The 13,878-nt window shown below is 33.0% G+C and overlaps 1 protein-coding gene across 1 annotated transcript in view; it reads left to right on the top strand.

Moving 5' to 3' along the window:
• The first annotated feature begins 963 nt into the window (after positions 1-963).
• NetA (Netrin-A) overlaps positions 964-13,878 on the top strand; it is a 53,607-nt gene continuing 40,692 nt past the window's right edge. Inside the window, exon 1 of the mRNA XM_008200918.3 lies at positions 964-2,377. Within this exon, the coding sequence (XP_008199140.1) occupies positions 1,174-2,377 (1,204 nt within the window). The 5' untranslated portion in view covers positions 964-1,173. The remainder of the gene's footprint in view (positions 2,378-13,878) is intronic.

Below are 13,878 nucleotides of genomic sequence, written 5' to 3'. Positions count from 1 at the left end.
CAATTTCCATGCTTATTTTTCATCCGGATTCCAGACGGCACTTAATGCTCGTTCCACAGTCGTCGATGCGCGATTTTTATTTGTTCTTTATTATTAGGGTGCCGTATCTTCAATTCGAGTAATGTGATGGTTAAATCTAAGCACCAAAATTAAATGCATGCAATTGGTGTGAAAAATTATTGATAAGACACATGATGTAGTTTTAAATAATTGTTTTTATACCTTCCGAAAATTATACCCGATTTCGTAATTCATCTTTGATGTGGAATTGGTAAGCAACTATAACCATAAGCATAGATGAAGTATGGACCAACGAGAGGTGAGTTTCTCTTGAAGGTTTGTCAGCGATGAATTTGCTCCAGCGATCGCCCGACCACAATCTTTTATGTGCGTAACAAGTAAGCGCACGGTCGTTTTCTAATGTGAATGTAGTACAGTTCAAATAATAAATATTTAATATCTACTATAACAAATGTGCAAAGCTTGAATTTAATCATATGCAATTTTTTTGCTGAATTTTTGATGTCATATATTATTCATCCGTGTGGATTAATCATGTAATAACAATGATAAAGGAATAGACGAAACTTTTTATGAATATGAATGACCTATGTAAATGTAAAATGAAAATAGTAATGCAATTAAGAGGTGGATGATCATATTATGTTTGTTCCGCCGCAAGAAAATTTTGATCGATTTTTTATGAATGAAGAGGGAGTTTGTACCCTACACCTCTGTATTCAGAAGTGATTGTATTCTTTTTATTACGTTCTGAAGGGAAGGCTAGAGTGAAACAGTTTTCCCCATAATTAGTAAATTGTGAAAAATACGTAATTGACTTGGAACAATCATCAAGTCGTGAGTTGTGTATCGTTTACGCGGCGTTTGTGCTAACATTAAACATTGGGTCTTCTGGGTTTGGTAATCCTTGAGGGGTGAGGAGGCGGTGCTTACTACCCGATTCAGATACGAGGTCGGAGCAGAGCAGACAGCGGACCGCCAGTTATTCAACGGCAGTCGGAGTGAGGGAAGTGTTCCTCGAATTGGACACATCGCACGCGGACTAATAAATCAAAACTATCGGCAACGCTGTTTTCGAAATCGATGTGTGAAAAACGTGTGTCTAAAAACATGAAATCGTTTGATTGCTAAGTTGTGCGATTCATTCATAACATGTGCAGTGCAGTGAATATGTTATTGTTACTCGTAATTGTGCCCGTTGTGATTTGTGTTTCTGATAACTTTCTCAAGATGTTCGAGGGGCAAAAACCCCCGGTTGACCCCTGCTACGACGAAGACCGCCCCCGTCGTTGCATTCCAGACTTTGTAAATGCAGCGTTCGGTATCCCAGTAAAAGCGTCTTCTACCTGCGGTCTTCATTCACCTGTGCAATTTTGCGAAGTTTCGGAACCAGAGGGCAATTCCCAGTGCTACATATGCGACGACAAATTGCCAAAGAATCGATTTCCAGCATCTCACCTCACAGATCTTAACAATCCCAACAACGTGACTTGTTGGAGGTCTGACCCGCTGCTTCCAGTGACTTCCATTAATGCTGCACCAGATAACGTAACGTTGGTTCTCAGTTTAGGAAAGAAGTACGAGCTGACGTATGTAAGCCTGCAGTTTTGCCCCAACACACCTAAGCCCGATTCAATCGCAATCTACAAAAGCATGGACTACGGGAAGACATGGCAAGCGTTTCAGTTCTATTCGACTCAGTGTCGCAGAGTTTACGGCAGACCAAACAAAGCAACCATTACTAAAGTCAATGAACAGGAGGCACGATGTACTGATGCTCATCGGTATACGGGAGGTGATAATCAAGGTTTCGGACAGTCGTCCAGAATAGCGTTCAGTACACTTGAGGGCCGCCCAAGTGCTTTGGATTTCGACAACTCGCCGGTGCTCCAAGACTGGATCACCGCCACCGATATTAAAATCATTTTTAATCGCCTTTACATGCCTCTAGAGGATGCGTCTTCCGAAAACTTCGATACACTCGTTGACGAATTAAAAAACAAACAAACAGACGATGATCTTAATTTTACCAAAGAACCGGTCGTCCAGTTGGTGAACGAAATGCAACCCTTAGACACGAATGATCCCAAAACACCCACATCAGTGGAATTGACTTCAAATGGGGTAGCCGGTGGTTACAACCAAATTACTCACCAGTATGCCGTCGCCGATTTTGCCGTCGGAGGAAGATGCAAATGTAATGGACATGCAAGTCGCTGCATAACAGGTAGAGATGGACAATTAGCATGTGAGTGTAAACATAATACGGCTGGAAAGGATTGCGAAAGATGTAAACCATTCCATTTTGATAGACCTTGGGGCAGAGCCACTGCTCGGGACGCAAATGAATGCAAAGGTAAGAGATTAAATTTTATTTTAAGAATCGATACAATGCATGAGAAAACTCGGCTCAATTATACATATTGGAGGCAGCTTTTTTGTGACGGACTTCTTTGCAGTGACATTTCGAGAGAGTGGATCCTTTAGATACTTTTAATATACAAAAATAACATCAGTTTTTATAATCTCAATCTCGGCTTATTAATCTGAAGCAAAATGCGCAGTTTTTGCTACAGATCAATGAGTTCAACTGATATTTACAATTACCGCGTATTTTGCTGTTATTCGAAAATGTTTATCGACAATGTTATCTGGTCTACATCTACTACATTCCTTTGTTACCTGGAAATCATGGTAGAGATCATTCATATTTGACTAGCCAACAAGCAAGCGAGTTTACACGTGTAAAATTATTACGGTCTCTATATTTTTCTATAAATGTCTGAAAAGTGATACTGTTATTCTATTTAATAAAAGATTAATGGAGTTTGCAAGCAATAATCCAGTTTTGAAAATATGAAGTACTATTTTTAAAAAATTCAACTGAACAAAAATTGAAAAATATTGTCAGAATTTGTGTGTGATTTCACAAGTGCAGCAGGAAATGTAGTATGTACTAAATGAAGACCTGAATGCGTAAAACACTGGGTGTTTTTTTAAAAGAGCAACCTTGAATATCTTAGAAAATAAAGGAAAAATTCTTCTTAAGCACCTCCAGTAAAAGATTGTTTACTAGGAATTTAGCTGTGGTTATTAATTTCGATTATTTTTTACAAGGTTACTAAGTACTATGTACTCTTTTAGCTAATACTAATGAAATCCACAAAACAAATTTGAATCTTTCTCTTATAGGTATTAATAATGTTGTTGCTTATTCTATAGATACGAGTAGAAGTAGTACACCTTTATTGTACAAGTGGTTACTATGGCACATTATTTGATTTAGGGTCGGTTTCACCAACGTTGGTTAAATTTAATGAACAGTTAAAAACAATCGTTACTATGATTATAACAATCGTTTCTGTGGATTTATTATGCAAATAAATTTAACTGAAGTTTGGTGAAACCGACCCTTAGTTATTTTTTGATCTTACTAATAGAATAAAGTGGCCATTTGGTAATTTTTTTATTGTATTGGTGATTTTTCTATTGTATTGGTGATTTTTTTATTATTTCGCTAAAAAAAATTTAACAAAACTGTCTCAATACACCTATAAGAGAAAATGTTGCAGGACTGTTTATAAAAGAGTGTAGGATTTCAGGTGGTTCTGGAATTTGAATTTGCCGCATTTAATTATTTTATTTTTATGAAAGTTTTGAAAAGTACCAATTTTTATCATCCCAGGCAACCAGTAAAACCAAATTTTTCATATATAACATCGTTTAATTTTTTTGAAAGATGCGGCAAACTTTTAATACCTATTTTTAATCCTGCATTAATTTATAGACATATTGTATTATACACGTAAAAAAAAGTTGGCATTATCTGCTCGTGATTTCTTTCTGAAACTCGTGCTCAGCACTCACAGATAATGAACAACTTTTCTTTAGTTGAATAATACACTACGATTATTTTATTTTTAATTGGGAGTGACATTTTGTTATGAACACATTTTGAGTTGGAACAGGGCAACTATTTCTCTCCAAGGAGTAGTAAAACAGATTCCAAGTTTTTGGCGCACAATTTGAATTCTTCTTTTCTACACCCCTCATTACCTTAAATCATCTTTCTGGTGGTGTTTTAATGACTATCGGTTTCTTGAAACTCCATCTATTCTGTTACGTATTTGTTGTTTATTCGTTAAAAACTTTAGAAGCAGCACGAGCACACTTGGTTTAGCACTATAAGTAAAAATACATAATTTCAACTCTGGCAGGAATATTGTAGAGTGTTTTTATTATTATAACTTAAAACAACCTCAAAGCAATATCATACAAGAAGAAAAATTCAGTGTTACACCAAATAATAATCTTTGGATTTTTTTTAATTTGTAGATATTTTTCAAAACAAAATTAAATTTCTGGTGAAAACATCTTTTATTTGACGTTTCAGAAGACGGGTAATACCATATAAAATGTAAAATAGTATATGAAAGTATAAGTATAAAGTATAAAATACTCTCGTGAAATTTGATCATTTTTATCTAATTTTTTCTAAGACTTGTTGGATTTTTTAAATGGACTTCTCTGCGAGAGTTGTGAAACACTCTGTAGATAATTAATGTTGTATGAAATTACTTTCTTCCTATTAAATTAATAATAATGGCCAAAAGTTTCTGGCATTCATTTAATATACGTTTGTTTCAAAAGGACGATGTGGTTTGTGTCCTAGGTCTGTGCGTTATTGTCATAATTGTGTTTACGGCATTATCTGCTCGTGATTCCTTTCTGAAACTCGTGCTCCTCACTCACACACATAATGAACAACTTTTCTTTACTTCTATAATAAACCAATAATTTGTTTTTCTTTTATTTTTTGAGAGATCCAAGGTGGCTTGTTTAAAAAAGAACTCAAAATTTAAAAAAAACACTAAATATTGACTAAAATTATACATCTTATAACAATGCAGCTTAGTACAAGAAGATGATTAGTCTGCAGCAAAGTGCAAATTAGAGTTTGATTCTGTACTGGCTTGTTGCAGCCGGAAAGGTGAAACAAAGTGCGCAATACGAGTAAATATCTCAAACGGAGGAAATTATAGAATTTTATTGGAGAGTAATAATCTTCTGTTCTAAACTGCATTGTTGTGGGATTTATACTTATAGTCCGGATTCACTATTTCGGGTGGAAATAACATACCTACGAGTACATGCATGCGTATTTTTTAGATATTGTTTTACGTGTTTTTATGAATATGTAATAATATGTGTAATTTTAAACAGCAGCAGGAGTTGCAAGATTAATCTGAAAGATCTGACATTCATTATTAATAACTCAGTTAATAGTAATTTGTAATTATTATTTTGTCCTGTACTTTCTTTTGGTTTTCTCGTGTTATTCACATTATTTTATCTACAGCCAGTCTATTATAAGGTCATAATATTGCTACTAGGAGACGTCTTATGATATCAATAAAACCTATAGGTCTTATCACGTCTTATGAAAACACCATAAGACCTGTGACGAAATTAAATTGTATTTCTTACGTTTACCTTTATATTAAATGAGAAAATATGGATGGTTTCTTCTTTACTCCACGTCGAGCACAAATTTACTCTAAACGAAGCTGGAACTAGTGCAGTATTTCTATTTTAAAAATGAATTTGACAAACGTCACTTCAAAACGTCAAATGAAAATTTTGAAAAATAATTTGAAAATATAGATTTTTAGTCTCGGATTTAGTCTATATTGTCTGGCTGTGGATAAAACGTTGTATTGGATACGGGTTTTATATGTGTTTTATTCGCTTTGCGTGGATAAAACACATCGTAAGACCTTTGTATAATAAATAACCATCAATTGAAGTATGGAATAAGTACTCGTATGTGGTTTTTAAAATATTAGTAGACATTTTTTGGTATTTAATCGGTACGGCTGGTTATACCTACAGGCTTCGCAACTTATCCAAGAAATTTTAAGTTATGGAGTTTCACGCGAGAAGTCGTTTTCTTATTCGTAAAAATTGTAATAAAATTATGTACAATTAAACTAAGTTTTATAAAACCTGTACTAGCGCTTATAATAATTAAAGTGCGAGACCAATTATTTCTGAGTTTGTTTTCCATTTTTTTAATGAAGTTTTTATAATTCAATGGAATCCCAGAATCAAAAAATACTCTCGTGAATTATGAACTTGATCATTTTTATCTTCTTTTTTCTTAGATTTTTGTTGGATTTTTTAAATGGACTTCTCTGAGAAAGTTGTGAAACACTCTGTAGGCAATTTATGTTGTGTGAAATTACTTTCCTCCTACTAAACAAATAAATCTCTAATAATGGCCAAAAGTTTCAGGCACTCATTTAATAAACGTTTGTTCAAAGAACGATGTGGTTTGTGTCCTAGGTCTGTGCGTTACTGTCATAATTGTGTTTATGACGGATGCTCGTAATGGCAAATTAGCACGGATATGCCTGCACGACGGTTGTGTTCACCCTCTTCTAAAAACCATCTCAATTCAAAAACATTGCACCGTTTTATGTGACTTATGTTCACCCGCGTCATATTACGGTCTTCACTCTTCATATTATTGCCTTACCGCTTTTATAATGGGTATTTCACACTTTATGTCAACGATATGTTAAAAGAGTCCGAAATTATTTGCTTGTCACTGTACCACGGCAAATGACCTTCCAGTCTCAATTTTTTTGGCCGCAGTGGTATGTATATACAAGGTGAGTCTCTTAAAAGCATAAAAGCGTTGTGTTATTAAATATGTACTTTATTTTTTATGTATTTTAAGTATTTTTTCAAGTTTTTTGTACAGGCCCTTATCAAAATTAATTAATTAATTAGTGTTAGATATTATTTGTACTTGAGATACAGTAAAAATAATTTTAGAAGACTCACTTTGTAAAAAGTTGATTACAGTCTTGTAGTTGAAAATGTATTAGAATAATGTGGAAATAGTGAAGCTCAGAAAAAAATTCACGGAATTATAATTTAGTGAAATGGCATTTTTGCCCTAGAAAAATTTATAACTTAGTATGTATGGTATTTAACTCGCAATATTGGTTTATAAGAGAACACATTTATTTTATTTTTGGAAACGCTTAAGAGTGTTTGTCAAACTAATCATTATAGTATAGTCATGAATTGCTTTTTTTCAGAAACAATAGCATGTGTAGTGAATATCGGTGGTGTGACTATAATAAAATTATTTATTTTAATAGTCACTGAGTAAAAACGTTGCATGTTTTTAAATGGATGTACAGACTGGTGAAGACAATCTAAAATGTAAAATGTTGTAATCGAATCTTATCGGAATTTATATTGTTGATTGTATATTTTGTTGCTGCAGGTCTCGTAAAATGATGTGAAATACCTGTATAGTGTACTGTCTCTTTATATCAAGCATCTCATCTCTTTAAATTTCAACCTTAAGAGCTCAAAATCTCTATATATATCGTGATTCTTAAATTGTATACTAGCGTTTTATATGGTGCCCATATCAGCTGCATTTCACTTTTATCAAGATTGTGATTAAAAAATGTTCGATCAACAGACGTTTGATAATTTTTTTAATAGATATTTTTTTAATGTTACAAGGTCTGCTGTTTCCGTTAACTAAATTCAACAATACGGGATACGATGGGCCAAAAACTTAGCCCTAAAAGGTCGAACCCTTGATAAAAAGGCCAAATAATTTTTTGTCATGATTATGTAAAATTTTTATCGATAGATATCGGTAGGTACTATACAGGGTGTATGCTGGGTTATTTCTAACATGTCCTAAAATGCAACCAAAAATACTAATTGCACTTACCACTTGGAGACTGTTTAATTTTTTAAAACATTAATTGAATTAAAATTCGTTTTTTATCTTAATAATAATAATTGTCCATAATGAAATTTTAGCAAAACTGTTAAAACAAACTTGACAATACCCAAACAATGTAATAGTGGATTAATTTTGAAATTTTTTATTGTTTACCGAGCTGGTCTGCTGGCATCAGTATTACTGGTTGCATAAAATTCAGAAATTAACCACTCTGTATTAGCATTATTTTTAATCTTTTTAATCAACGTTTAACGCAAGATACATATTAAAATATTGGAAAATTTGACAGATAACTGGCAAGTATTAACGTTAGTATGTAAAGTTTGCTAACGACGTTTTATACCTACCAAGCGAATGGAACCAGGTATGTTTGTTTAAACTACTTATTTTCTGAACCACTATTTGATGAATGGCAGTACTTACTATAAAAATGTGATAGTTTTTTTTTGTTTTTTTGTTATGCATTTTAGATATACTTTCAAATAACAGCCCACCATAAAACTTTTTTTTTTAGTAAAGGCTACGATCTAAGTAAGGATTATCGATTGTACCGAGCGATTTTAAAAATTTTGATATAGTTATCCATGACAGTTATTACAGCAGTGAAATGTAAATAAGTTCAGAATTCATATTCAAAATATTCACCGAAGAACTTGAAAAGCTTATGTTGGAATCTTATTTTCGTAATGGACATCGGGTTAACGTTACTATTATGGATAACTAGATCAAAATTTTAAAAAATCACACCATATTGCATACTAACATATTAAATTCAATTTCGATTAAAATTTATCTCTTTAAAAAGATGGAATGGACATACCCACTGGTATTTAGTGGGAAAATTTAAAATGTATATTTGGCTCTCTTATTAGGCCCTGTGTCTGGAAGCATATTTAACGGAGAGTTAGAAAAACCTCAGTTAAAACATAATATATATTAATTAATATTAATTGCTGTATTGAGTTGTTCAATATTGCAAAGTCATCTTTCAGGAAGATTTTTTTAAATATGCATGTAGACAGTAGTCAAGAACGAAGTATAGGGTAGGGGGTTAATTTTTTGAAACCTGAATTTAGCATAACAGCTTTCGAAACACGCATACTGAACTTGCACCTGTTTTTCCGCGTGCTGAGCATTCGTGGACCCTATCTTTATAAGATCTTTGTAAGAATATTAAGTCTTCAGTGCATTTTCTGTCGTTTCTAAATTTACTTGACAATTTTTTAATCGTAAATTTCGAAAGTGTAAAATCCGGTAATCTTCCACGATCATTTTGTAAATTATTTTTTGACTTTTTCCTTGTTTTTGTAACATATGTGACTACGAATTTTTGAAGATATGCTGACCATAGAAGTTCACAAATTTGTGGGATCTATGAAGGAGTGGTATTATTTAATGCAAAATATCAATTGTCAAATTTATTAACATATCACCTCGGCACCCAGAATACTTTGAACTCCCATCGCACATACTACTGTAACAGATAGCTACAAATCACTGTTTCATTTTTATTACATAGATATCTTTTTATGGTGTTCGTATTCCGTTTCTAGGTGGGAGATCCCAACCAGTCAAAATTAGTTACTCTTCCTACTAATGCATAACGTACACCTTAAGGCATCCCTCAGGGTTCAGTTTTAGTCCCTCTTCTTTTTACGTTGTATGTACCATATCGTGTAAATGTAGCTTTCTGTGAATAAGGTTATAAAAATTGTGACATACCAATAACATGTTGTCAAAATAGTTAAAATTCAGTTCTTTAATGTACTCAACATTTACAAAGATTATAAAAAATAAGAGGTGATCTAGCGTCTCTTTAGGCTCAGAGAGCGCCAGAGGCTATCGTTAGAATTTTGTCAATTTTTGTCTTCAATGACAATTGTCAATTCAAAAGTTTAATACACAATGTGCAAATTTTTTAAGTTCAGAGTTCGTTGGTAAAATGGCGAACAAAAAAACAAGAAATTTTGGGCACTTTTGTCAAAAAGGATTGGAAATTACACACGATTATGTCAGTGAAATGTCAAAGGTGCCCGAAATTTTTTGCTAGCTATTGTACATCAGTGATGTTCATGACAATCTTAATTGTAATTATAGACTACCGCTTCCGAATGAAATGTCTCAATATCCCGCACTTAAACAGTGATTCCCTACTAGTTTCGAGTGGTTGCGTGTAGTGCGTCTCAATTGCTCTTTGATTACTTTCCTTAACTGCATATGTGCTGTCAACAATGACAAATTTTACAAATAGACAAAAATACTTAGTAAATGCTAGAATAATGAAACCCGAACCAATTGAACCAATAAACTTACAAAAACTCGAAAGGAAGGAAAACATTATACGCAAGGTAATAGTCCATCCGGAACTAAAATAAAAGCAATTGTCAAATTGTTTCAACGTTGGCAAGTCCATTTAAAATTAGTCGTTCATGCTTCGTTCCTAAGGCAATGCCGCTGGGTTCCAAAATAATTTCAAAATTTTTGACATTGACAATTGATTTAAAAAAAGAATGAGGTATATGCACTTTTGAAGAACATTACCGTCAAAAGTAGGATGTGTCAAAAATTTTGCGCAAAACGCAGCGCCAACGGGAATCACTTGAATTTGTCAAAAGTTTAAGTGAGAAAAAGTGTTATTATATAAAGGCGGCGATTTTATAGACATTTTGCTGATGATCTCAAGTTGGTTCGATTTTTCAAAAAACCTGATGATATCTTGCCAGTTTAAGCTAATTTATATCTGTTTCAAATCTGTAAAAACTACTATCACTTTTTACAATTGCATTTCTCTTTTAATTATTGGACTTTCTTGGAACTAAATTTGTCACTAGAGCCCAATTTAACACGAAAACAATTTTAAAGTGTAAATGTAAGTATGCTGTTGCCATTTTTTCTATAGGAATCAGGATTAATGGCGATAAATTTTTTATACGACTCGGTCTTAATGCTAAAAATGCATTTTAATCAATTTTAACAGAAATGTTTTGCCTTCTTCGTCAATCTTTTTGTTAGATTGAATAGTTCTTCCCCCTGCCTCAGTTGCAAGAGATCTAGGAGTCTTTTTAGACGGCAAACTAGCTTTTGTGGTTCACTACGACCATATTATAAGTAAAGGCGCACTCAGTATAAACTTCCTGATCGAGGCAATTCTTCTTGTCAGTTGATCAAATCTTATCTTGGGCTCAGCAGACGTGCAGAGATTATTTTAAACTATGGTGTTACGCAATTGGAAACGACACAGACCGAATCAGGTGATGAGGCGGAGAAGGGAATGATCGCATCGGGGAGCAGCGTTTGCCAGACCTAGGGAATATCTGGGGAATTTTATTCTGATTTTAGGAAAATCTAAGAAAAGCTCCTTGATAATTAATTAGTGTCTGAGATCGGTAATCCTTAACGTTCGTGATGCTTATGACGTTTTTTGCACGATCTTTACATTTTTTTTAAGATATTTTATATAATGACAAAATAATTGTCAAGACAGCAGGTTGTTTATCGATTGGTACGTTCAAGGCGTTGACAATAGTATATTATGATACAAGTTTTATAAGCCGCATTTTGTCGCACGCACGAATTTAGGGCACGACGAGCGCATCGAGGAGTGCCATAATAGAGTAAGTGCGACAAAATGCGGCTTATAAACGAGATATCATACAGTATTTTTTCTACTTGTACCAAAAAAAAATAATTTCGAAATTTAGAGAATTTTGTGGCAGTTGACAGCATTTGCGCGCAGACAGTAAAATGAAATTAATAATTTGGACCGTCATTAGTTTATTCGTATAAATGTATTCTGAAAGTGTCCAAGATGTTTTGCAATAAAGCCCTTAACAAATACGGGCTTTTGTGGCAATACGTGGAATTTGAAAATTGGCCGAAAAATAATGAGAATCCAAATTATTTACTTGCACTGACTTTTGAAGTTATGTTTGTACATTACTCGAAAGGTGTTCAAAGGGGCTACACGTAAGGGATGGTATAAGACCCGTCTAAAGGTTCGTATTTGATTAATTTGATTAAATTATTTACTTGAAAGAGGTGCCGATTGACACTGACAGTTCTCTCAAATAATTGTCTTTTAGGTTGTCACCATTATCTAACTAAATTTCCCTGGTTTTTAGTGTAATTATTATTGCGTTGGATATTACGATACGCAAATCGCGTATCGTAATACGCGTATCGTAATGGTCTCAATACGAAACCGAAAAATTACTTACCGACTCCTAATTTACTTACCAACGCCTTGGACGTAGCAACCAGTAAACACCACGTACTGTCTTGGGAACAGCCGTTATAAACAATCCAATAGAACTCAATCGTGCAAAAAATATATAAATGAATAAAGTAAATAAATAACAAAAAATAAAAGAGAAATAGCAACCACAACTTAAATAAGGCGGGGACAGAAAGATAAGCCATTTATGTAGTTAGCGATAACATTCTTATTTTTTACAATTTTTTTCTTTTAGTTTTTTTATAGAAGGTGAGTTAGCGTTTACTATTTACCTTACTCTTTTCTTCCCGCATGTGATTTTTTTCAGTATTTTACGCTTTCTTACAATTAAAATTAATTAATTAAAAATACAGGGCGATTCAGGTAAGATAATGAGCCTGGCGATCTGACCATGCAACACAAAAAACGAATTTCATTTACGTCTTGATCTAATTTTAATTACGATTTGCATTTGCAAACTCTGACAGTACTTGACAAGTTTTGACATCAGTGCTGGTCATTATTGTCATATTGTACCCTGCACTGCTGTTGCTGCCATGAATTTGTTTGTCTAACGTTTCCAGAATAGACAACATCCTATTGGCATGATTTTAAACGTTTTGGGAGGGAACTTAAAAGAAATTAGCGTCTACGTCAAAGAAGAAAACGCACATCTAGGTTTTTGGAAAATGAAGTTCGCGTAATAGCTTACACAGAGCCAACAGGCATCAGCCCGACTTCAGTTTGTTGTATTCTGAGGGGAATTAAATTTCATCAGATTAAATTTTTGCCTGTTTATCAAAACCCAAATGCAAGTTAGCAATAACTTTATTCAAAAAATTTTATTCAGTGATGAAGTCAAATTTTGTAACAATGGAAGTGCCATTACTATGCTCAGAAAAACTCATTGTGGATTAGTGAAACACATTTTCAATGAATTGTTTTGGCGTTAATGTCAGAGTGACATAAGATCATTACTTGGATTCTGCTTGCAAATCCTAATTCAAATTGGATGAAAGGTGTAAATGAAATGTGTTTTTTGGGTTGCATTGCCAGATCGTCAGGCTCTTTATCTTATCTAAATCACCCTATACTAATATAAAAAAAAATATTAATAGATCGAAATTTTATGAATCCATCAGCAATGCTGTCAGGCGTATTAATTATTGCGAATTATTATTAAATTATACGGGGTAGGACGCGATTGGAGTACTTCTGAAACCTATAAAAACGCAACCAAATATACACGAAACTTTAAACACTTGATACAATATTCAATTTAATTCAAACTAGTAATCCAAGTATTAGCTGTTTCAAAACTATAAAAACGCCGACGTCGCATTTTACCGAATTATTTTTTTTAATAAGATTGATAAAATTGTAAAATAGTTGTTAATGATTAGATCTTTTATTAATTAATATAAATTAAATTAAAAACAACTTTTTCTGTGTTTGGGTTGAAATTATCCTAACAAAACTTAAAGTCTTTTTTGAAGAAAAGTATTAAGGTTTTTGGTATAAAAATATGTTATTCGGTTACTACTAGTCTACATTAAGTTAAACTGCCCCTAATAGCACAACAGAAGAAGCAGTCTGTAACATTTTATGATGTTCCAAAAATTCTCAGACATTGATATTTGAATGACAATAAATATTTAAAAATTTTAAGTAAATTTGCGAATGTTTTATTGAAAAATTACAATTAGAAAAGATGTTTTATTTGTTGAGGTCAGTTAACTGTTCAAATTAAGACACGAATATACACCCTGTATATTTTTCATAGTTAGATTTTACCGAATAATTTTTTGAAAAGTTTCGAAAAATATTTTATACTTGCTATGCAAATCCCATTCTATTAGAAAGG

Source organism: Tribolium castaneum, chromosome 1, assembly GCF_031307605.1.
Source record: "Tribolium castaneum strain GA2 chromosome 1, icTriCast1.1, whole genome shotgun sequence".
Taxonomy (NCBI): Eukaryota; Metazoa; Arthropoda; class Insecta; order Coleoptera; family Tenebrionidae; genus Tribolium; species Tribolium castaneum.
The sequence above is the reverse complement of the archived record's forward strand: the minus strand, read 5'-3'. Positions and strand labels throughout refer to the sequence as shown.